General features: G+C 33.2%; 1 protein-coding gene across 2 annotated transcripts in view; it reads right to left on the minus strand.

The window, feature by feature from the left end:
• Window positions 1–3772: 3772 nt before the first annotated feature.
• The window catches only part of LOC144845966 (telomerase protein component 1-like), a 28373-nt gene continuing 9854 nt past the window's right edge, over window positions 3773–22291 (minus strand). For both annotated transcript variants that reach the window (XM_078703498.1, XM_078703497.1), the window contains exons 6-24: window positions 21421–21551; window positions 17762–17857; window positions 17245–17337; window positions 16712–16905; window positions 16036–16147; window positions 13313–13420; window positions 12597–12770; window positions 12026–12213; window positions 10515–10690; window positions 10072–10234; window positions 9697–9799; window positions 9232–9360; window positions 8375–8502; window positions 7586–7718; window positions 7062–7178; window positions 6327–6470; window positions 5567–5647; window positions 5122–5280; window positions 3773–4994 (exon numbers count right to left, since the gene is read on the minus strand). In XM_078703498.1, coding sequence (XP_078559624.1) covers window positions 4824–4994; window positions 5122–5280; window positions 5567–5647; window positions 6327–6470; window positions 7062–7178; window positions 7586–7718; window positions 8375–8502; window positions 9232–9360; window positions 9697–9799; window positions 10072–10234; window positions 10515–10690; window positions 12026–12213; window positions 12597–12770; window positions 13313–13420; window positions 16036–16147; window positions 16712–16905; window positions 17245–17337; window positions 17762–17857; window positions 21421–21551 — 2600 coding nt within the window. In that variant the 3' untranslated portion in view covers window positions 3773–4823. The remainder of the gene's footprint in view (window positions 4995–5121; window positions 5281–5566; window positions 5648–6326; window positions 6471–7061; window positions 7179–7585; window positions 7719–8374; window positions 8503–9231; window positions 9361–9696; window positions 9800–10071; window positions 10235–10514; window positions 10691–12025; window positions 12214–12596; window positions 12771–13312; window positions 13421–16035; window positions 16148–16711; window positions 16906–17244; window positions 17338–17761; window positions 17858–21420; window positions 21552–22291) is intronic.

Here is a 22291-nt window from a genome sequence, read left to right on the forward strand (position 1 = left end):
AGAATATAGAAAAAAAAAAAAAAAAAAAAAAAAAAAAAAAGATCCTGACAATAACAAGGGGTTATCCGCCAAGTGCGGATAACCAAAAAAGATCCTGACAATAACAAGGGGTTATCCGCCAAGTGCGGATAACCAAAAAGATCCTGACAATAACAAGGGGTTATCCGCCAAGTGCGGATAACCAAATATAATTTCAAACTAGATTTGAACTCGTCACTACGGACGAGTTAGGTTATCCGCAGCGCAAAAGCCACGTGCACGTCATACGTTAGAATATTGCGCACAGAAAAACGATTATGCCCTTGAAAAAATGTTACTGTGCTCTCTATTTTTTGTCACGTCTAAGCATATACAGTATACACTATATACTGTATACGTACTACATACAGTGCAGAATAGGTGAAAATAAGTGACCAAAGTTATTGACGCTTTTGCACACGATGACGTCAAAACAATTTTAACAATGGTAAATCATGCGAAAGATAATTGATTGACCTAGACATATAAAAAAAATGGAGGAAACTGGAATACGGATAAGTGGAGATGCGCTCTATTAAATGTGACGAGCTATGAAGAAAGAGACAAAAATCCAATATTTTATATTCGAGTGGCCATACGATGACGTCACAATGTCCGGTTAGCCAAATGGATGCACGATTCTTTATCTACAACTCATCTAATTTCAGAATATGTAAAAAAAAATAAAATTGACCATGTAGTTTAGAATCTATGACTGTTTAAAAAAAGGTATAATTTTGACAAATTTTTGAAATTGTTTATCAAAAACGCGCGCAAATTGTTCAATTCTACGTGCTCGTATGACGTGATTTTAAGTCGAAATTGTTTGAAAGTTGGTAAAATTACTAGAAAAGGCTGAAAAAACAAAAATCAAGCAAAAAAAACATGTTTTTGCCCTACGTGCGCACGCGCGCGTAAAAATATTGCGCACGCGTGGGAAATTTTGAAATGCTCAAAATGACATGAAACGCGTAGAAAGTTGATTAGAAATGGATTTTTCGCAATTTGAAATTTTAAACGCGCGTGCGCGCGTAACTTTTTGCGCAACCTGCCATTTTTAATCCATAGAAAGTTTGCGCTTGATATGACTTAAATTTTCACCAAGTTTCAATACAAAATGACTTTTGGTTTTTAATCTATGATCAATCATTGAAATTCATAAAATCGCGCGTAACTTACGCTGCGCGACTCAAAATTCATAAAAAAAAGTTTCTTGCACATCTACAGCTGCAGGTCAATCTTATGACAAAGTTATACAATCTTATGTTAGCCAGAATTTGAGATACGCTGCGAACAAAATTCGTGGAAAGAAAGAAGAATATAGAAAAAAAAAAAAAAAAAAAAAAAAAAAAGAAAAAAAAGATCCTGACAATAACAAGGGGTTATCCGCCAAGTGCGGATAACCAATAAAATCAATTTTGACTAATATAGTGACCAAAAAGAAGAAAGAAGAAAAGGAAACCTTTTTTACGACAAATTAATTTGGAAAAATAAAAGTTACTGAGTGATTTTTTATAAACTAGAAATCTAGCTAGTCAACAGCAAAGTAAAATATTAGAAAATCATGGAAACTTTGCCTGGTTTGAACACTAAAAACAATTTTTTTATGGGAAATCGTTATAGCCTAAATATTTTTGGGGAATTAGAAGGTAAGCCAATGCACACTGAGAAGTAAATAGAGTGCAAGGCCTTGCCACTACGGCTACGTCAAGAAACATCCTCATGACTTTTGTTTAAAGAAATTTAATTTCTTCATTGTAAGAACAAAACCCATTTTGAGTAAAAAATAGAAATGTGAAGCAAGGGAATTAAAAGTGAGTAAATTATGTGTTTAATCATTTTGATGTAGATAACATACTCAATGTTTGACAATTTTATAAGTAAAACAATTTTTTGTCAGAATTTTTTTTTATGAAAGAAAGGAATTGTTCATTAGGAGTTGATCAGAAATTGTTTTATCTCAGAATCTTTTTAGCCAGGATTGTTTTTGTACTTGACAAAAATGTTATGAGATTATCAACAAGCTTACATTGAGAAGAACTAGGGGTCTGATTATTATTAATGATTGTTGTGTGTTTGCCTGTTGCCTCTAAATACAGGCAAACAAATACTATCAAACTCATTATCATCAGTTTAATATTAATTTGTAAAAAGTAATGTAAAAATCATGGAAGAGTGAAATTTCACTCTTCCCTGGTGGTTGCAAGGAGTAGCTTTGCTGGTTGTAGAGCAGTGCCCCTTATTGGCAACTTAGTCTGCCATGTTGTTTACTGGTTGATATGAAGAATAAAATATATAATATGGTAGCAAATAGACAACATATAAATAATTCACATTAAGGGCACACCATGCCCAAGACTGTTAATAATGGTAAGTGCCCTATTGCGGTACCTAGTTTATTTAAATTGTCAGGCTATAGCATATACATATTTAAAAAGGACACGGATTAGGTTTGTATACAGTTACTTTATTAATTCCACAAGATAGGTTACAAGAACAGTTATGAAAAGTTATTTACTCCTTGTACAAATTACAAGTGGAATACAGTTACAAAACGGAAATATTTAATTAACATTTAAATTATATGAAAAAGAACAACATTTACAGAAATATATTTACAGATATTATAAAAGAATTAAATTGAATAAATAGAAAAAACCAAGAAATCAGCTTTATGGAATTCTAAAACAGACTGATCATTCAGGTCAATGTAAATCATGTACTGTAGTACTGTATTTACAAAATACCCTGAGTATATTGTAGATAGATAGCATAATCTAAAAAGGAACATACACTGAGGCTTTGCATAATATGCTATACAGTATAAGCCTGAATTTTTATTATTAAACATCCTATTTCTAGGCAGTATCAAACTTAATGTGCCCGGTTAGATGACATTATATTACTACTATATTTGGGCACATCAGACCTTTTTTGCCAAACTAGTCTTGATAGTGTAGACTGGGTGTTACAGATCATTAGTTGGCCAACCGTTTAGTAGTCTAAAGCTCTGTCTACACTATCAAACTTGTGTCCGTATATGGTTAGATTTATTTATCACTACCATTTGGGAATACCTATTTTGATAGTGTAGACAGAGCTTAACACCCTATCTCTTACAGCAGAGTGACCATATGTTGACTATAACCAGGGTGTTGTAAACTCCCTGACTATAACCATTATTGCTGCAGCATATTTGATACAAAGTGGTAAAGACAGTTTTGGAAATATACTGTAGAACTGTTATTAGTACAACACAAATTATTACATGGATATCTCATAGGATAATCTTACTGAATTACTATGCTTTCACACACTAGTAATTGTCACTAAGTAATGTAAACACAGTGTAAACAGAAGTTAAAAAGATGTGCATGTACATTGATTCCTTGTTCCAGGATTTTTCATACAAAAACGCAGGTTTGTAACAAGGTAACCATATGTTACATTTTGTAAGACTGATTTGTGTAGTGTGAATCAAGACTTAATGGATGGAATTGAGTATAAAGTATAGTTGCAATGATTTAATACAACAGTTGTGCATAGATGTTGTTTGTTTTGTAGTAACTATAGCACTTGTTTTTATATTCAACCAATTGTGGATAAACCTCAGATCAAACGGAGCTCTCGTGCTAATGTCGATACGTGGCGCTCTTTTCACATAAACATATGAAAGACAATAGAAAATGTTTCACCAAACCAAGTATGGTAGGTACGGCAGTACAACAAAATAAAATCTATTATATTACATTACTATACATCTATCAAGTTTTAAATTGCACAGTATATTAAGTATCATAAGTAAAGGTTAAAGAAATAAATTTATAATACTATTGGATGCATAATAGAATAAATCCTAAAAGCAAAACCATACCATGTATTGATTAACAAAAATTAAATAATTTCTATTTAATATTCCTAATATTAATATAGTCATAATATTTAATATACATATCAACTTACTGATAAATGTAAATATTCTCTAAATATTAATTAAACTTAATTTTTTGTTGCAAATACTTTTTACGAAAATAGAGGTTTATTTTTGTTTCGTCTGCAAAAAGTAGTTTAGTATGGCTTCGCAAAGCATTAAGTTCATAAACTTATGACAATCTAGTTTTTATAATCAGTACTACTAAATTTGAATCTTTATATGATTATCAAAATACCTTTTCACTATTAAACACAAAATAAAGTTTACCACACAAGAGAGATTACACTTCTCTGTTTCTACTACTGTATGTACATTGGTGGTTCTAGGTCTGACGTTGAGCTTGTTAAAAACACAGGGAAACTAGAGGATGGCTGGCAGTTTATTTATGCATGCTAGTATTATTTTACAGTAGGACCACTCCTTTGGAACACTGAGAGAACCCCTATTAAGGAGGGAACAATGTCCCGTAAAACAAATTAGCGGCAATATATGTTTTAGAACTACAGCCAGGGGAAATCACTATTAAGGGAACACTTTCCTATGAAACAAATCAGTGGAAATATTGTTGCTGTGGTTGATTTTCCCTTTGTTTTTGTATGTCTATTTCATGTTTGAATGTTTTTTGTATAAATTGTTATTACTTATTGTATTGATATTTTTCTATGTTAATGTTTTGATGTTTTTGTGTACTTTTTATACAGCTTTTATGTAAATGCAATACTTTCAGCTTCTGCTACTTTTTGTATATATATGTTTTTTTATACCGAAATAAATAAATAAATAATATTTGAAGGTGTCTCCTTAATAAGGGCTCTACTGTTGTAATTTGACTTTGATTTAAAACTAGACTTTCCTGATTTTTAGAGTGTAATTATTCATCTTCACTATCACTGTTTTCATCATCCTCATTTGCCTCATTAATTTGTTGGTTTTGTGCATTGACCTGGTTGCGACGCTCAAGATTTTGTTTCACAGACCTATAACGACTTTCAGCCAAGCAATTACGGCAACGTTGAGTGCGTGGATGATGATAACCAAAAACCTGCGAAAAATTGTTTTATTTATAATTAATATATTGCTCTTATACCAACGCATCATCATGTTTAATGCTGTTAAGCTAAACAATTCTGAATAAAGAAAAGTATAGGAAGTGACTCAATTGTACATACTTCTTCACTGACTTTCTGCCACTTTATAAACCAATCATATGCATCATAGTATCTCCTATTATCCTCATGTAGAATGCCTATGTTGAGGTAAAGCCTAGATGTCAGCACACTGTTCTCGCCATAAGCTTGTAGGCAAAGTTCTAGAGCTTCCATGTATTTCTATATAAAAAATATAATAATGTTATAACATAGATAACTTTAATCTGCTCTAATGGTCCCTCCATATCTTTCAGCTGCCACAAAACGACAATCATCTCCCTGTCCACTGACAGGTTGAAAAAACCTGAACGCCTGAGTAACCACCAACTCTAGGTTGTTAAGTACACACAAGCTAAATGTGTACATGGCCTTCTCTTGTTCTGATGACTAGAATTACTGTCAATTCGAGCTCAAGGAGATAAACATCACCCTACCTCAAACGTTATTATTTGTCAATTTGACATACCTGTAACTGTTCGTCACTAGCTCTTTCTAATAAAATTCCTGCTGTCATGATGGCATCAGCCAAATGTCCATCATCTCCAAGCTATTCAAGATAAATCAACATTTTCTATTATAACATTTTTTATACAATTACATCATCTGTAAACATACATACAGTACCGAAACTGCCCATCTTTCATTCAACAAGATATATTATATGAACAGAGCGAGTCTCTAGCTTAAGCCTTGTTCACACTGGAAAAATTATAGATTTAACCATGGTAGCTTTACCCAATGTCATCGGAAGACTTGACCATTGTTTGCACTTGGATATTTTCATGCATTAGTTTTACTGTAATTTTACCAAAATTGATTGCCTCACATGTGCAAACACAAGTCGCACGTTCGGATTGGACTTTTTAGCCGCATGGTTAGTTTTACCGAGACCATGGTAAGTTTTACTGGGCAGCAGGCAGTGGACGGTAAAATAACTATTGGTTAATTTGTAGCGTGTGTTCGGATTGGACCAGGTTAAGTTGACCAAATTAAGTCCAGTGCGATCGAGGCTTTATACTAAGGCCAACTCAGACAGCATCGTACGAGGCCCGACATAAAACGTCTTGACTCGTCGGTGCTGTTGAATCCAGACAAGACGAGTCATCTTGAAATAGCGTCAGGCGTAGTTTTTAGGTCGTTATGTTTACATGTTTAATTTTCGACGCTGTCTGAGTTGGCCATTTACAGTAATTGAGATGGAACTAGATATTGAATACAATACATACATCCTTGAATATCTGTATAGCCCTGTCAATACAAGCCTGGCCTTCCTCTACAGCTTCTTCACCAGACATGCTGTTATCTCCACCACACTCAAGCCAACTCTCTAGGTTAAACGCCATCTGTACAAGGGTCTTTCCAAGTTTATACTAAAGACAAAAATAACAAAGTGAAAATAATAGCTTGAAACTTTCCAGTATTCACCATAGTTTTAAAATGCTTTTATCTAAATGAATACAACAGTATATAAGGGAAATTCTTATTTATTGACTTAAGTGAAATGCTTAGTATTACGAGAAATACATAACTTATCTTTTCCACTTAGTATAAAGGAAAATTAAAAATCCTCTTATTTAAATGAAGCACTTCAGGAAAATTCTTAAAAAGTTATTATACTTATTATTTAAGAGAAATATTTTGTAAATAACATTTTAAAATTCTTTTATTTTATTGAATAACACTTACGGGAAATCCTTAAATATTTATTATACTAACAGAAGTATTAAGGAGATATCTCAAATAGGTGCATTCACTGGGTTCAACATTCATACTTAGGCTAAAAGGGAAATACTCTTAACATTAGGGAAATTCTTAAATATTTCTTAACTTCATAAGAGAAATACTTGTGTGAAATATCTATATTGGTGAATATGGCAATTGGGTCCCCAAGTTCAAATCGTGGGACTGTCATATGCTTTCTGTTAAATGTTAACAAAAAATAAACAAAAAACATTGCTTACCTTATGCGCCTCACCCTCTAGTGTTTCTCTTATTGCGATAGATTTCCTTCCAAAATCTATAAGAGGTTTTAATTCTCGCATTTGACTGGGATCAATGTATTCATACAACTTGAGTTTCTATATAAAAAGGTAATTAATAAAATAGAGTAACTTTAAAGACACTAAAAGAGGAGTACATCACCTACCAAGAAAAATAAAAGTATCTATCTGGAATAGAACAACAGAAAACAACATGAACAGAGACCAGGGAGGACACAAACTCAGTTGCATCCAGGACACATCCAAGGTGGGACATCAGCAAACGACATAAGAACAAGTATTGGCGCTAGACAGCACCGAGACAGGAAGACTGAAACAATCAACACATCACTTGTGTGAAAAAAACTACCGACGCTAGTAGCCAGAATGTAGCAAAAAAATTTTAAAAATCTATTTTCATGGTTTATCCAAAAAAAAAATACAAACATAAAATACAGTACGCATGATTCAAAAGAATAAATGAATTTCTCTGATGAGGTACTTACATCATCATATATAGTTGCTGCAAGATGGTAGAGTTCTACCATCCGCTCTGGACGACTGCTTAAGTCCTCTTGCTCAATCTTCATCGCCTTCTCCAGTAAAGCAAGCGATTTCATATTTTCACCAGACTGGTTACTGAAAAGACATTGAAAAAATAATATTTAACCTACAATCATAAGCAAAATAAAATAAACATTGTTAATAGTTGTAGAGACATGCTTTTAGGTTTGTACTGATGTGGCAGCCAAAACATGGGCTTGCAAAACAAGACCAGCACTCACATACACTGATGTACTAGAGACGGATACTGGTATGCAGAGAGATGAACTGGCTGTTACAATGGCAGATAGGAAGTTATGGAGGAATCTCATATAAGTTCCGGTATGTATGAGTAAGTAAGTACTGTAAGCAATTATGACGAAGTTTTATCCAAAAATCCTATACTAATTTGGCTACTAAAGAAGACTAAATTGAGCCAACAAGCCAACCCTACTGATTTACGTGGTAGGTTACCAATTCTTTTACTATACTGTTAGTTACTACTACGATTTAGCAGGTTGTTCCTACCAACTTATAAAATTAGAAGGATTTTTTGTTGCCGTTATTTTTTAGTTGTATAGTAACCATCATCATCATCTTCCTATACTGTGCAAAACCTCATTTGAGTATAGTCACACATACATGGATTGGTCACATTTATGCAGCTGGGCTTCCTAATTGTCCATATTGGAAAGTAAATAACTAAACAGTTCAGTATAATGTCTTTATGTGAGAAAACAAAGAAGACTTACACTACTCTGGCGACCTGCTCATATCGTCTGGCTAGCAGCTGTAAATCAGGATCATCACTGTTCTCAATCTGATTTAGTTGACTTTGGTAACGGGTCTCCATCTGTGTTTGCCATGTTTTACCACAACCCTTTACACAGTGACAGAAAGTAGAGTTAACATAAGATAATAAGATTTATAAAGCGCACAAATCTACAAGTACTCAAGGCGCTTAAACATACAGTGTGTCATATATTAGAGTCATCTCATTAAGCGCTACAAAATTTCTTATCTATGTGTGTTTACCACAAAACAAAAAAACATCCCATAATAGAGAGTTTTTGATTTGCGACGACCCAGAACCTAACGCTCTGTCTACACTATCAAACTAGTTTGACAAAAAAAGTGCCCAAATATGGTAGTGATATACCCAAATATGGTAGTAATATGACATCATCATATCCATATTTGGGCACATCGACCGAGCTTAAGAACTAGGTAAATCATTGTGTGCATGCAGGGACATTGCAACAAGCATCTACAACACAATTTTAGTTGATACTGTAGATTCAAGCAATGACCCACAATACAATATACAGTACATATGTCAGTGGATTTTGAAATAAATACTGTACACATACAGTCCACTCTCCCAATACCACACATTTCTTGGGCTGGCCTAATATGTCTGGTTTTCCAGAAAACCTGGTATTCAAAATGTATTTTTAATGGTAAACATAAATTTGGGACCTTTTGAAAAAAGTCTGGTTTTGGGAGAGTTTCCAGTTTTCAGAGAGTCCGGTATTGGGAGAGTTGACTGTACTGAACATAAAAGCACTGCAAGTGAGTTTTAAACAGAAATTAAATTGACTGAGCTTACCTCTCGCCAGTATCTTAGAAGCAAGGTACTGTATTCCTCATTGTACAACTTGTCAAATATTTTCCAGTCCATCAAAAAGTCCTTCAGATTTTCAGCTTGGTTAATTTTTAGCAAATGAATAGGCAATTCCTTTAAAAGTAGTTTTAGTCAAATCATTTATTTTACTTTAATAAAAATAATATAATAATTAATAATAAATATAATATATTTAGTATATGATTTAGCCATTTCTAATTTTGGCAATGGTATTCCTTAACAATGCGGGTCCCCTGTTGATCCTGTCATGGTCTAATCGTCTATACAGGCTATTAATTTATTTATTATCTTACATTTTTTTGTGGGCCTCCTATCACAAGCCCCTCGGGGCTTCCTGGAGGTCCCTTACATCTTATTTAAATTTGTTTTACTCCTTTTTTTGTTATGAAAGTAGGAGGTAATATTGGTAAGATACACATTTTCACTTACCTCTACTTTGCGATCAATATTATCGGATTGTTCAAAGAAATCGGCTAGCTTGCTATGCCACCATAACTGGTCAACAGCTCCTGATGTGTGACCTTCAAAGTATCTAGTAAAGAATGATGGTATGGTTTATGGTACACCATTTGTTTACAAAACAAAATAAAGAAAGAATGTCTTCTCAAAGTTGTAGTTTTTATGCTACAAGTTGATAAGAAGTAAGCACAGTCTATATATATATATATATATATCACTAGACAATATAGATTGTGATGATATTAGAAAACATGCAAATCACTTAATGTTTTATATCTCTGTGTAAATAATAAATTACACACAAGAGTAAACACAACTACAGTGATTTAAAAATGTTTAACTTACTTCTTGCGGACTGCTTTGCTTAGCGCCCTGTGGTAGAAATCAAGACGACCTTCGCCACTATCTCCAAATGGACGTAGAAATGGTTTCAACGCTCTGAACACAACAGCCCACTTGGCAGCAGGAAGGGGACCGATGTCTTTAGTCTTTTTTTCACGTCCACCATCTACAAAATCAATCAAAGAAATTTACATATGGGGAGGGGAGAACAGTCAATAGAGCACAAGCAATACACATACAATAGAACACAAGAAATAGAGTACATGCAATAGAGCACATGCAATAGAGCACATGCAATAGAGCACATGCAATAGAGCACATGCAATAGAGCACATGCAATAGAGCACATGCAATAGAACAAGACTTAATTTATTTATTTCAATAGAACGTAAATTTAAACTTAATCTTATCTTAATTAATGAAACAATACAAAATAGTTAACGAACCTTTACTTTCACTTTCTTCCTCAACTTCAGGTTTTAAGTTATCCTCATCTCCCAAAATTTGTAATAATTCTGTTTCTAGCAATCCAGTTGCTGATGTCTCTAGTAAGCACAGTGTTGCCACCAACAGTTGGCCACCATTCTCTTCCTCAAAACGTTCAAATACTTGCTCTAACAAACTAGTAAACATAAATGAATAAAAATTGTCTTAAATTATATTTTTAATTATAAGTTATCAGTACAGATATATAGCAAATGCAATAGAGAAATTCAACACAATAGTACACATAGATACAATATAGGGCACATGTAATAGAACACATGTAATACACATACAGTATAACAGGGTTAGCGCACATAATACATATATAACAGAGCACAAGTAAAAGAGAACAAGAAGAGAACAAATGCAAGAGAACACATGCAATAGAACACATGCAATAGGGCACAAGCAATAGAACACATGCAATAGAGCACAAGCAATAGAACACATGCAATAGAACACAAGCAATCGAACACATGCAATAGAGCACAAGCAATGGAACACATGCAAGAGAACACATGCAATAGAACACATGCAATAGAGCACAAGCAATAAAACACATGCAATAGAGCACCAGCAATGGAACACATGCAAGAGAACAAATGCAATAGAACACATGCAATAGAGCACAAGCAATAGAACACATGCAATAGAACACAAACAATAGAACAGATGCAATAGAGCACAAACAATAGAACACATGCAATAGAGCACAAGCAATGGAACACATGCAATAGAGCACAAGCAATGGAACACATGCAAGAGAACAAATGCAATAGAACACATGCAATAGAACACAAATAGAACACATGCAATAGAGCACAAACAATAGAACACATGCAATAGAGCACAAGCAACGGAACACATGCAATAGAGCACAAGCAATGGAACACATGCAAGAGAACAAATGCAATAGAACACATGCAATAGAGCACAAGCAATAGAACACATGCAATAGAACACAAACAATAGAACACATGCAATAGAGCACAAGCAATAGGGCACAATAGAGCAGATGCAACAGAACAGATGCAACAGAGCACATACAACAGCGCACAAACAATTGAAAAAAATTAATAGAGCACATGCAACAGAGCATATAATAAAACACATGAAATAGAACACATGCAACAGAGCTCACACAAAGGAGCACCTGCAATAGAGCAAATGTAATAGAGCACTTGCAATAGAGCAAATATATATAGAACACATGCAACAGTGCAAACGCAATAGAGCACAATAGAGCACTTGCAACAGAGCACATGCAACAGAGCACATGCAATAGAGCACAATATAACACATGCAACAGAGCACACGCATTAGACCAGATGTAACAGAGCAAATGCAAAATTGATATAATTGGGTCATTTTGTTTGTAAAAAGGTATATGACTTTTACTACAATTTATGTATTACAATCAGATATCACAGGTCTTTATATTCAAGTATACTAAAATAAAAACAATGCTTACTCCAACAAGCCATCTTTCATCTTGTTGATTTTATCTGTGACACGCTCAAAGAATCCAAACACTCTCAATTCCTCACACGCCACAGCGAGCCAAAGAGGATTCTGGGAAGACTCTTTGGACAGCAAACTGCTGATCTGTTTTTCATCCAAACGTTTGTTGTACTTGCCTAGCATTTCTGTTACAATTTCCTACAATATAAGAAGAAATAGTGGTTAGTTGACTTAAGCTCTGTCTACACAATCAATCTTTGCGACAAAACTAACTTTAACTACTGTATTACCCAGTACATTTTAAATTCAAGATTATTACCTTAGTCTTAAAGCTCTGTCTACATTATCAAACTAGTTTGACAAAAAAAGTGTGATGTGCCCAAATATGGTAGTGATATGCTCAAATATGGTAGTAATAATATCATCATGTCCATTATATGGGCACATCACATTTTTTGTCGCATAAAGTTTGATAGTGTAGGCAGTGCTTTAGCTACTAGAAATTTTATACTCAGACAACACCACGATTTTAACCAATGACCATGAGACAGTACAATAATATATACATCAATGAGACATACCTTTCTAGCATCCATATCAAGCGGTGTGACAATAATTTCTTCTGGTTTACTTGACCTTTCAAGCAGCATCTTGTGTGGTGGTGTATCATTGATCATTGAGATGATGACTCGCACTTGAGGGGCTAATTTGCGTGGTAACCAGCTCAAAATCGTTCCTGATTTGTCATCGTCAAACTAGATAAAAATAAAAGTAAATTAATAAATTTGTATGTATTCTACTTTTAAAATATTATAAAGCTCTGTCTACACTATTAAACTTTATGCGACAATAAAATTGTGATGTCATCTCTACAGCTGTCTCACTTAGCCAATCAGATGGCGTTACTTTAACCATGTGGTATTTAATAAAGAATAATAAGCGTTCTCTACAGCTGTCTCATTTAGCCAATCAGATGGCGTTAATTTTTACTTTTACCATGTGGTATTTAATAAAGAATAATAAGCGTCTCTACAGCTCTCTCACTTAGCCAATCAGATGGCATGAATTTAACCATGTGGTATTTCATAAATAAGTGTTCTTTACAGCTATCTCACAAATTTATCCATGTCATATTTCATAAATAATAATTGTAAGCATTTATTAAGTTCTCTTTGTCACTGTCACACTAAGCTATAAGACCTTTACATTTGACTGACATGATTTAAATTGCTATAGACACTGACAAAATGTCCAGATTAATGTACAGTAGCTTGGAATGATTGAATACTAGGCTTACTTGATTAAGTGCATCAATAATGACAAGTACTGGAGGTGTCTTGGTATTGGAGAGAACACTACAAGTCATCTGACAAGTTGTCTCTAGATTCTTAGGCATTGTAGCTTCCTGGAAAATGAATAAAATAAATGGTCATTTAAATGGTTCATGATAACGACTTTAGTAACTGTGCAGTCAACATGTTTTTTATAAATGACAACACAGTGTGTGGGAGAGAGCATATTCATTCATTCATTCATTTATTCGGTCAAAATCAACATACAATACATGATTACATAACAATGTTACAATACAAAAAGTTAAAACTTGAGACAATTAAAAAGAAGGAAAAAATGTTATAAACAATCTAAAAACAATGCAAAAGTCTAAAATGATGGTTAAAAAATGGCTTAAAAATGGTTTAAAAATGGCATAAAATACAGCATTAAAACAGAATATCGTTCAGTACCATAGTTTAAAAAAGTCATAAAAAAAAGTTATAAAAAGACAAAAGAATATTAAAAAGCGTTCAGTTAAAAAGAGAGCAGCAGAATAAAGTTATGAACATGAGAATAAAACAGTTAAGTTGATTTCGACCAGGATAGCCCAAAAAAACAATTACCTAGGTTTATTTCCGTTGGGGTCCTGTAGTATTGTATTGTGATTTTAAATTATTTTATCCTTATTTACCGGTTTTCTCTTTTGTTCGTTAAGTATTCTTTAACAAGTTTTCTAAATATCCCAACACTCATGGTGTTTTTTATGTCGTTTGGTAATTTATTCCAGTCATTAATGGCTGTAGCATAAAAAGTTCCATCGATAGCTTTAGATGCTTTTGGCGGAATGAAGTTGAATTCACTTTGTCGTGTACCATGGCTATGTTGGTCACACACCTTATCAAAATATTCATTTAAATACGAGGGAGCGGAATTATTTAAAATCTTATGTACTGTATTTAACTTCATTTGAGTTACTCTGTCTTCGACATTTAATAATCCTAGTTTATTCAACTCTTTCTGTCCAATATGGGTTCTTGGTCCTTCACTTAAAATATATCTAACCATATTGTTTTGCATGACTTGTAACTTATTTTTACATTTCTTTGTAGTGGCAGAATACCATGATGAACATGCATAATCGAAATTACATTGAATAAGTGCATAGCTTAACATTTTTCTTGCATTTTCATTTAAAAAAGAAGCTTGTCGGTAAAGAAATCGTTGTCTTGCCGTAATCTTTTTAACGACTGCATTAACGATTTTTTCGCCCGACAAGGATTTATCTAATGGTATACCAAGGTAGTTTATGGAAGAGGATTCTTTTATTGGCACACCATTGCAGTGAATTGAGAAATCAGTGGCCTCCTTTAATTTAAATTTGGAACCAAATAGTATCGCTTCTGTTTTTCCTAAGTGAATTGATAGCTTATTATCAATTAGCCACTCGTTACAAGATTTCAATTCAGTGCTTAGTTTTTTGGCCAATAAGGTCGGGTCCTTTCCAGAAACCATCAGGATACTATCATCGGCATATAAAATAAGTTTACAGTTAACACTAGTCGGCATATCATTGATGTAACATAGGAACAAAAGTGGGCCTAATATACTTGTGGGACACCACATGTTATAGGGAGTAAGCTAGAGTTAACATTGTTTACACATACTAACTGTTGTCTGTTATACAGATACGATTTGAACCATTGAGTCGATCCTATACCCATTGCTTCCAGTTTACGGATCAAAATGCCATGGTCAACTGTGTCAAACGCTTTTTGGAGGTCTAGCGCTACCATACCAGTATAGTTGCCATTTGACATTTCTGTGCGAATATAGTCCGTTATATGAACTAAGCACGAATCCGTTGAATATCTACTCCTAAACCCTGATTGGAAGTCATATAAAATTTCATTTTCTCTGAGGTATTCATCAATTTGAACATATATAGCTCGTTCGAGTACCTTGGACATTACACTTAAAATACTAATTGGTCTATAGTTGCTTACCACAGACTTGTTGTTTTTTTTAAAAACCGGATGTACCCGTGCAATTTTGAGGTCATCAGGCACGGTTTCGTTTTGAATTGATAAATTTATAATGTGTGCGATAGGACCTTTAATGGCAATTGCACCATCGCACAAGAATCGTGCAGGAATGTTGTCTAAACCAGTACTTTTAGCTATATTTAGGCTTTGTAGCTCCTTTAGAACGAATTCCTCTGTAACGGGGATTAGGTTCATATTAATTTTGGACACTCCCTTTCTTTCATAAAATTGTTTGAATTTAACTAATTCTGTATTATAACGTGCACTGCCGTTAGGAAGTTTACTAGCCAGATCATTTGACACGCTAGTGAAGAATCTATTGAAGTGTTCTGCGACTTTATTGTTATCAAAGCAAACTTTAAATGTACAAAAATATATTTAGGTGTTGAAATTAAACTAATTATTTAATTTAATTATTTAAGCATAAGAAGAAATATCAAGGGAAATGTATATGCATATAAATGAAATTGGCACTTTGTTTAAATAGAGTTTAGTTACTACATAATAACAAGATATGTTGAATATATTTGTATATATAAATCCAAAGGCAAATTACTGAAAAAATGACAATGCTGTGGGTGATATATATATATTGTCAGCATTGATGTGCTTCGATCACCAAGGCAAGTTGTAGCATGGTATTCAATTAAGTACTGTAATTGAATAGTATGTTTTATAGCTATGATTTATTTTGTAGACCTACATTAACTGATCCTAACTCCTTCAATAGTCGTTTCAAAGCCTTCTCTAGATCAGTGGAACCAGGAACGGCACCAACAAAATGAAAGAATATATGCCAACCAGTGCTGCCACCCCTGTGCACAAGAAAAAAAGAAAACACAACTAAAATGAGAATGTTGTATAGGAGTTTTGATTTATTATGATTTCTAAACTCTCTTTAACAGGCTTTCATATTTCAATAACTACCCCTGTGGGGTATTCAATAAGTAACTTATTTTGTTTGCTTAATACTAGTTATTTGACTTTAAAAGTCAATAAACAGCTTTTTTAAAGTTTGATTTTATCCATCTTTATTTTTATCTTTGCATGTCAATACATCTTTAAGTTGTATTCACTAAATGTTTAGGGTAAGTGTTTCTCTTAATCTCTGTCTACGCTATCAAACTAGTATGACAAAATATCTTGATGTGCCCAAATATGGTAGTGATATACCCAAATATGGTAGTGATATGCCCATATACGGGCACATCATATTTGTTTGTCACATCAAGTTTGATAATGTAGACAGAGCTTTAGTTTGATGAATACAGATACATAGTTTTGAAACATAGCCATGACTAGAACCAAGGAACCTGAGCGTGATAATAAAAATGTTAACCATGCCACAGTACAATACACTAAAAGATATTTAAACATACCCTGGAATTTGTTTGCTCATGGCCATCTGTTGACTGACGTCTGCCGTTTTGGCAAGGAGCGATGACTTTCCAGTTCCAGCACCCCCAAGTATAACTAAAGAGTTGTTGACACCAATGTCTGTTACATATTTCTCAACTTTTTCAAGAATTGTTGTTCTGCCAAGAACTAGGGCTCCTCTGCTTTTGAGGAAAGACTACAAATGAGAAAATATTTTTTAAAATTTTTTTTCAAATTTATTCATGAGATGTTGCCAAGTTTCTTCTAATCTTTTTGTAAAAAAAAAATGGCAAAAAATATGCTAAGCTATAAATATGTATACAGTAGAACCTGTGTATTGTATCATGATGAGTGTGAACTGTATCTCATCTGCTACGCCCTATGATCCTAGAGGTTAAGGAGACAACTTGGCACTACTGTATTTATTAACAACCTTATCACAACTGTTTTTATCACAAAAAATGGGTTTTTTTATAGAAATGCATGATTTAATTTAAATTTAACAAAATAATAAACACATTAAAAGCAGTATCACCTCATGCGCTTCTTTAGCTTGTTGATATGGATCAAGTGTTCCCTCTGACAATGGATACTGCTCTTCGATACGATTCTTAAAAAATTCAAACACCTTGAGAAAAAAAAGATAACAAGTTTGTATCGTAATACTCAGGCACAACAATTTCACAAAAACTGTACAAAAGTACCTACAATTGTTGAAACTAATGCATGGCACATGATACAAAATCAACCAATCAAATTGGAAGCATAAATTAGATATGTTAAAGTAGTAATATAGTTTAAAATATTATTATTGTTAATAAAGTAACATCAACCAATCAATTACTTAAAATTAAAAAAAATCTCCTATCGAAGTGAATACAATTTAAGGGAAATACTTAAATATTCATTGAGTTAAGTGAAATACTTAATAATTAAGGGAAATATCTCACTTAAGTGTGATTGGTAAATGAGGCCACAGAGGCCTAAAGTTAATAAAGGCAGCTAGCAATACACCTGAATGATATTAAAAGAAATACACCCTGCTTACTTACATTTTTACAGAAGCCTTCCTGCAGACCAGTAAGTTCAACTTTGCCATCTTCATCAATACCTGCATATTCACAATCATACCACTTAACACGATCTTTCTAAAATGTTAAAATACAAAATTTATTTGATTTAAGTTGATAGCACCAACTTGAAACTAAAAATAGTCTCATTAAGAGGCTTACAGGGGAAACCCCTATTAATGGGACATTTTTCATGTATGATTTAACACTGCAGCCAATCCACATTCAAATATGCATATAGGTCACAGGTCATGCCTTTATGATTTCTGATTTATATATTGATGATTTTAATGAATGAATAAATAGCACACCCTCTATGGTATTAGTATTTTTCCCAATTTCTGAGTGCTCAATTGTGTTTATTGCATGAATGAACAAACATCTTAGTGGAGCTGTAGCTTGGCGGTTAACATGATTGCCTTCCATGCAATCTCGAGGTCCAGGGTTCAATCCTGACTTAGTGTCTAGGTGTGCCTAGTGTCCTAAGCCAAAAATGAGACTTAGTTTATAAGCATGATCAATTATAAAATAGTTTTTCCTGGCAAGTTGGTCACTGTTTGTTCCTAATTCCATTAAAACCCCTTGCCTTGTACTTTTATTAATCTTCATGTAACTTACAGACGTTCTTTTCTTCTTTTATTATTAATCTTCATGTAACTTACAGTTGAACAGGGATTATTCACAATAACAACTATTATTTTATACAAGCCAAAAAATCAATGATTTAATCAACTATAACAGCTTCTCATTAATAACTGTAAAATTGATTAATTTACAATTTGAAAGAATTAACAAGTTTAAAATTGAATTAGCATATCAATTTATACGCTAAGACTACCTAATCAATCAAGCAGACTAACTAAACATTGTATTTTCGTGACCAATTAATTTTTTCAGCAAAACAAAGTGATTATAAGTGTGTCAGACAAAGCCAGAAATCTAGCATGTAACCTAACAATTTTCAACAACAAAATGTACACTGTAGTACTACTGTAGTAATCAATATTTTTTTTTAAATAACACCTGGTTGGCAATTTTGTCAAAAATGTTTATCAAAAGTATGTTTCATTTTATTTTTCATTCATTTTTGTCTCCATAAAAATACAATATGAAAAAGGTGGACAAATAACAAGAAAAACATCACACAAAACCAGGCAGAGGCAGGATTCCTAAAAAGCAAACTCAATCTCAATCAAGGCTGCTTTTGTGCTTTCCTGGCAGCTACTGACTATGATTTTGTATTTTCTTCTTGCGTCGTGTTTGTTTAATTTGTTGATTTGTATTATATTTTGTAAAATGTATCTTTTGCCTGAATAAATAATAATAATAATCTGGGGTAGCACTAACATTTCATTTTGTTTAGCCATTTGGCGAAAGTCAAAATATTTTTTTTAGTCAAATCAGTTTATCTATAGCCAAAATGGCTAAAGTCCAATTTTTTTATTTAGCCAAATGAATCGGTCATTAGCCAAAATTAAAAATTGTTGAAATATAATGGTAAAAACGTTTTAGTTAATTTATCTATGTCAATAGGTCTATACACTGTTCCCTGAACATTTTGTAAGGCATTTGGGGAAAGAGAGCCATCACTGTGATTTGATTTAAAAAAATAATTGTTGTATTTTATATGATCAAAACAATTGTTCAAATTGTTTTTAATCATACAGCATTCATACAGTTATCAATTTAAGAAGAAACATTTTACAGTTTTCTGAAATCCCCTGAACGCTATGTTATTTTTGTTTTTTACGCTTGGCTGGTGGCTTCCGTAACACGCGAAAATCCTAAGACTTTCACGGTCACCCACCGCTGCGCAGCGGGTGAATGTTTTTAAATTGGGTATGCTCAAGAGGTGCGAAAGTGCAGTAGCGCACGGTACGTCGTAGGCCTATATGCTAAATATATTTCTAGCAAACGAACACTCGTATCGTTGTTGAACGTGCAGATAATATAGGCCAAAGCACAGGGAAAAGGCGTTTCTGTCGGGGGAGAAATTTATACCATCCCGGCTCGATTATTTATTACCCAACAACACAGAAGCCGCGCCGGCGGCCGGCCTTGCTGTTTATATAGTCCGCAATAAATGCACGTGTGTGTTTAGCTAAATCCCCGTTAGACTCTACCATTTCCCGAATGTTGTTTTGTTTACTCTACTGACGCACTGCACGCACGAGGAAACTTTATTAAGGGTAAAATATGAAACTACATTATTGGAGCCTAAAATGCATAACGCATGAATATTGATTTCGATAAGATCATTCATTGAAGATACTATGTTTTTTTTAATCTGAAAAGAACACCCTTATCGAAAAATAGACAATCCCGGTAAATAGCCGACCGTCGGCTGTCGAGTCGTCGATCGTTTGTGCAGCGCAACACGTGATAGTTTGGGTAGACTCCATCATCCATGTGTCGTGTAACGTCTGTTTCTCTGTGCAGCAGTCTACCGCTGCTATCTCCATCATATTGAAAAAACAAAGAGACGCCTGGTACAACGAAACAAGTTGACGAAAATGGAGCTTGAAGTAAACAACATGATAACGAACAAAATAAATGTTTGAAGATCGACAAATGGACCTTTTAGTTCCTGTCATAGCCAAAATGGCTAAAGTAGCCGTTTTATTTTTCGCCAATCTGGAAACGTTTTCGCCCATGGCGACTTGGCGATCGGCCAGTGCGAGCCCAGATAATCACTATCTAGTAGGTCTCTTATTGCACTGATTGGATAAAAAAAATTTAGAATATAATTTGTATAAACATTAAAAATGCATAAGGCAAATTACTGAAAAAAATGACAATGCTGTGGGTATCATTAAAAATGTATATAAATATATATATCAAAATAAATTAAAATATATTGCAATATCAAATGTTAAATTGATGTAAAAGCATCCAAATCAGCTTTTTGGCTATTATGGATTTTGATTTGCCTTGATTTATTTGTTTAAATTTAAAATAAAGATACTGAGATATTTTTGTCTATCCTTTGAAATTGTAGTATTTACTGATGACTAAGGATTGATCTTGTTTTGAGATTAAATATTAAAAGTATTCTGAAAATAATTCTGTGAAATCTGACTAATGATAGGTACTATAAACCCACTCAATCAATCATTCTATATTTAAATCAATCGATCAATCAATCTGTTTGAAAATCAATCAAGCAGTCTGAATTCAATCAGTCATTCTGAAATAATTCAGTCTGGAAATCAGTTTGAAAATAAATAAATCAATCAATGAGTCTGAAAATATTCTGTTGAAAATCGATCAATTAGTCTGAAAGTTAAGTAATTAATGTCTGAAAATGAATCAATGTTTCTGTTTCTGTTTCCGCATAGTGCCGAAAAAACCGATTATTTCAAATATGTAATTTTTATATTGACTGCATTTCTGCTCAATTTTTGCTCAAAACTAACCATTTAAATCAGTGGGTGGTCGTTGATAAAAATTATTAGAATTACGCAAAATGCAATTTATCCTGGCGGTTAATTCAAACGTTACTGAAGTGTAGTTGACTCTGGGTCAGCAGCTGTCAATCAAATAACCATTATTTCGTGTTGCAGCTAAAAACTGGTTAAATGTTCTTCTAACACCGAATTGAATGGGTGTTTTAACTCGTTTTTAAATCAATCAAAACTTACCAATCTTGTTTTAAGCATTTGTTTAAGTACATCCAACTTATGAGGCGCTATTGGGTTTGGATCCATAAAGTCACCGACATACTCTTCTGGTATTGTCTTCAGAAATGACGAATTGCGAACCAAAAATAAAGCTGAATAAAGCAAAATATTTTTATTAAACATTTATTTAATTGACCAGATATCCAAGGTGACTAAGTGATTTAAACCTTTAGAAGAGGTATATTCATTCATTCACAAAATGTTAACAGAAATTGTAAACCACCCTTAAGTGAATACAATTACCACTTAAGTGAATACAATTACCACTTAAGTGAATACCATTATCCCTTAAGTGAATACAATTACCCCTTAAGTAAATACAATTACCACTTAAGTGAATACCATTACCACTTAAGTGAATACCGTTAAGTGAATACCATTACCACTTAAGTAAATACCATTACCACTTAAGTGAAATACTTTAATATTTATTGACTTAAGTGAAATATTGCTACTGGGTACTACTGTATAAAGATACTTAACTACAATCATGATGGCAAGACTACATACATTACAAGGGCTTAAAACCAGGGAAGAGCGTAATTTCACTCTTCCATGCTTAAAACTAAAGATTTGAACAGATTCGCCTTAATTGATGTCAGACTGCACAGTATACATTGTGGTTTGAAATAGATTAACATTGAATGTCAACATGTACTTAAAATGTTTTAAGTAATCTACTAATTTGTCTATTGGATTACATGTTAAGCCAAATTTATGGGGCACATTTAAACAATATCATCGTATTTAATCATGTTCTTATTGAATGTTTTTCCTTAATAAATCGTACAGTAAGCATTATTTGGATTGAGACTGACAAATAGTGCTGATA

The sequence above is a fragment of the Antedon bifida genome, chromosome 6, assembly GCF_963402885.1.
Source record: "Antedon bifida chromosome 6, ecAntBifi1.1, whole genome shotgun sequence".
NCBI classification, from domain to species: domain Eukaryota; kingdom Metazoa; phylum Echinodermata; class Crinoidea; order Comatulida; family Antedonidae; genus Antedon; species Antedon bifida.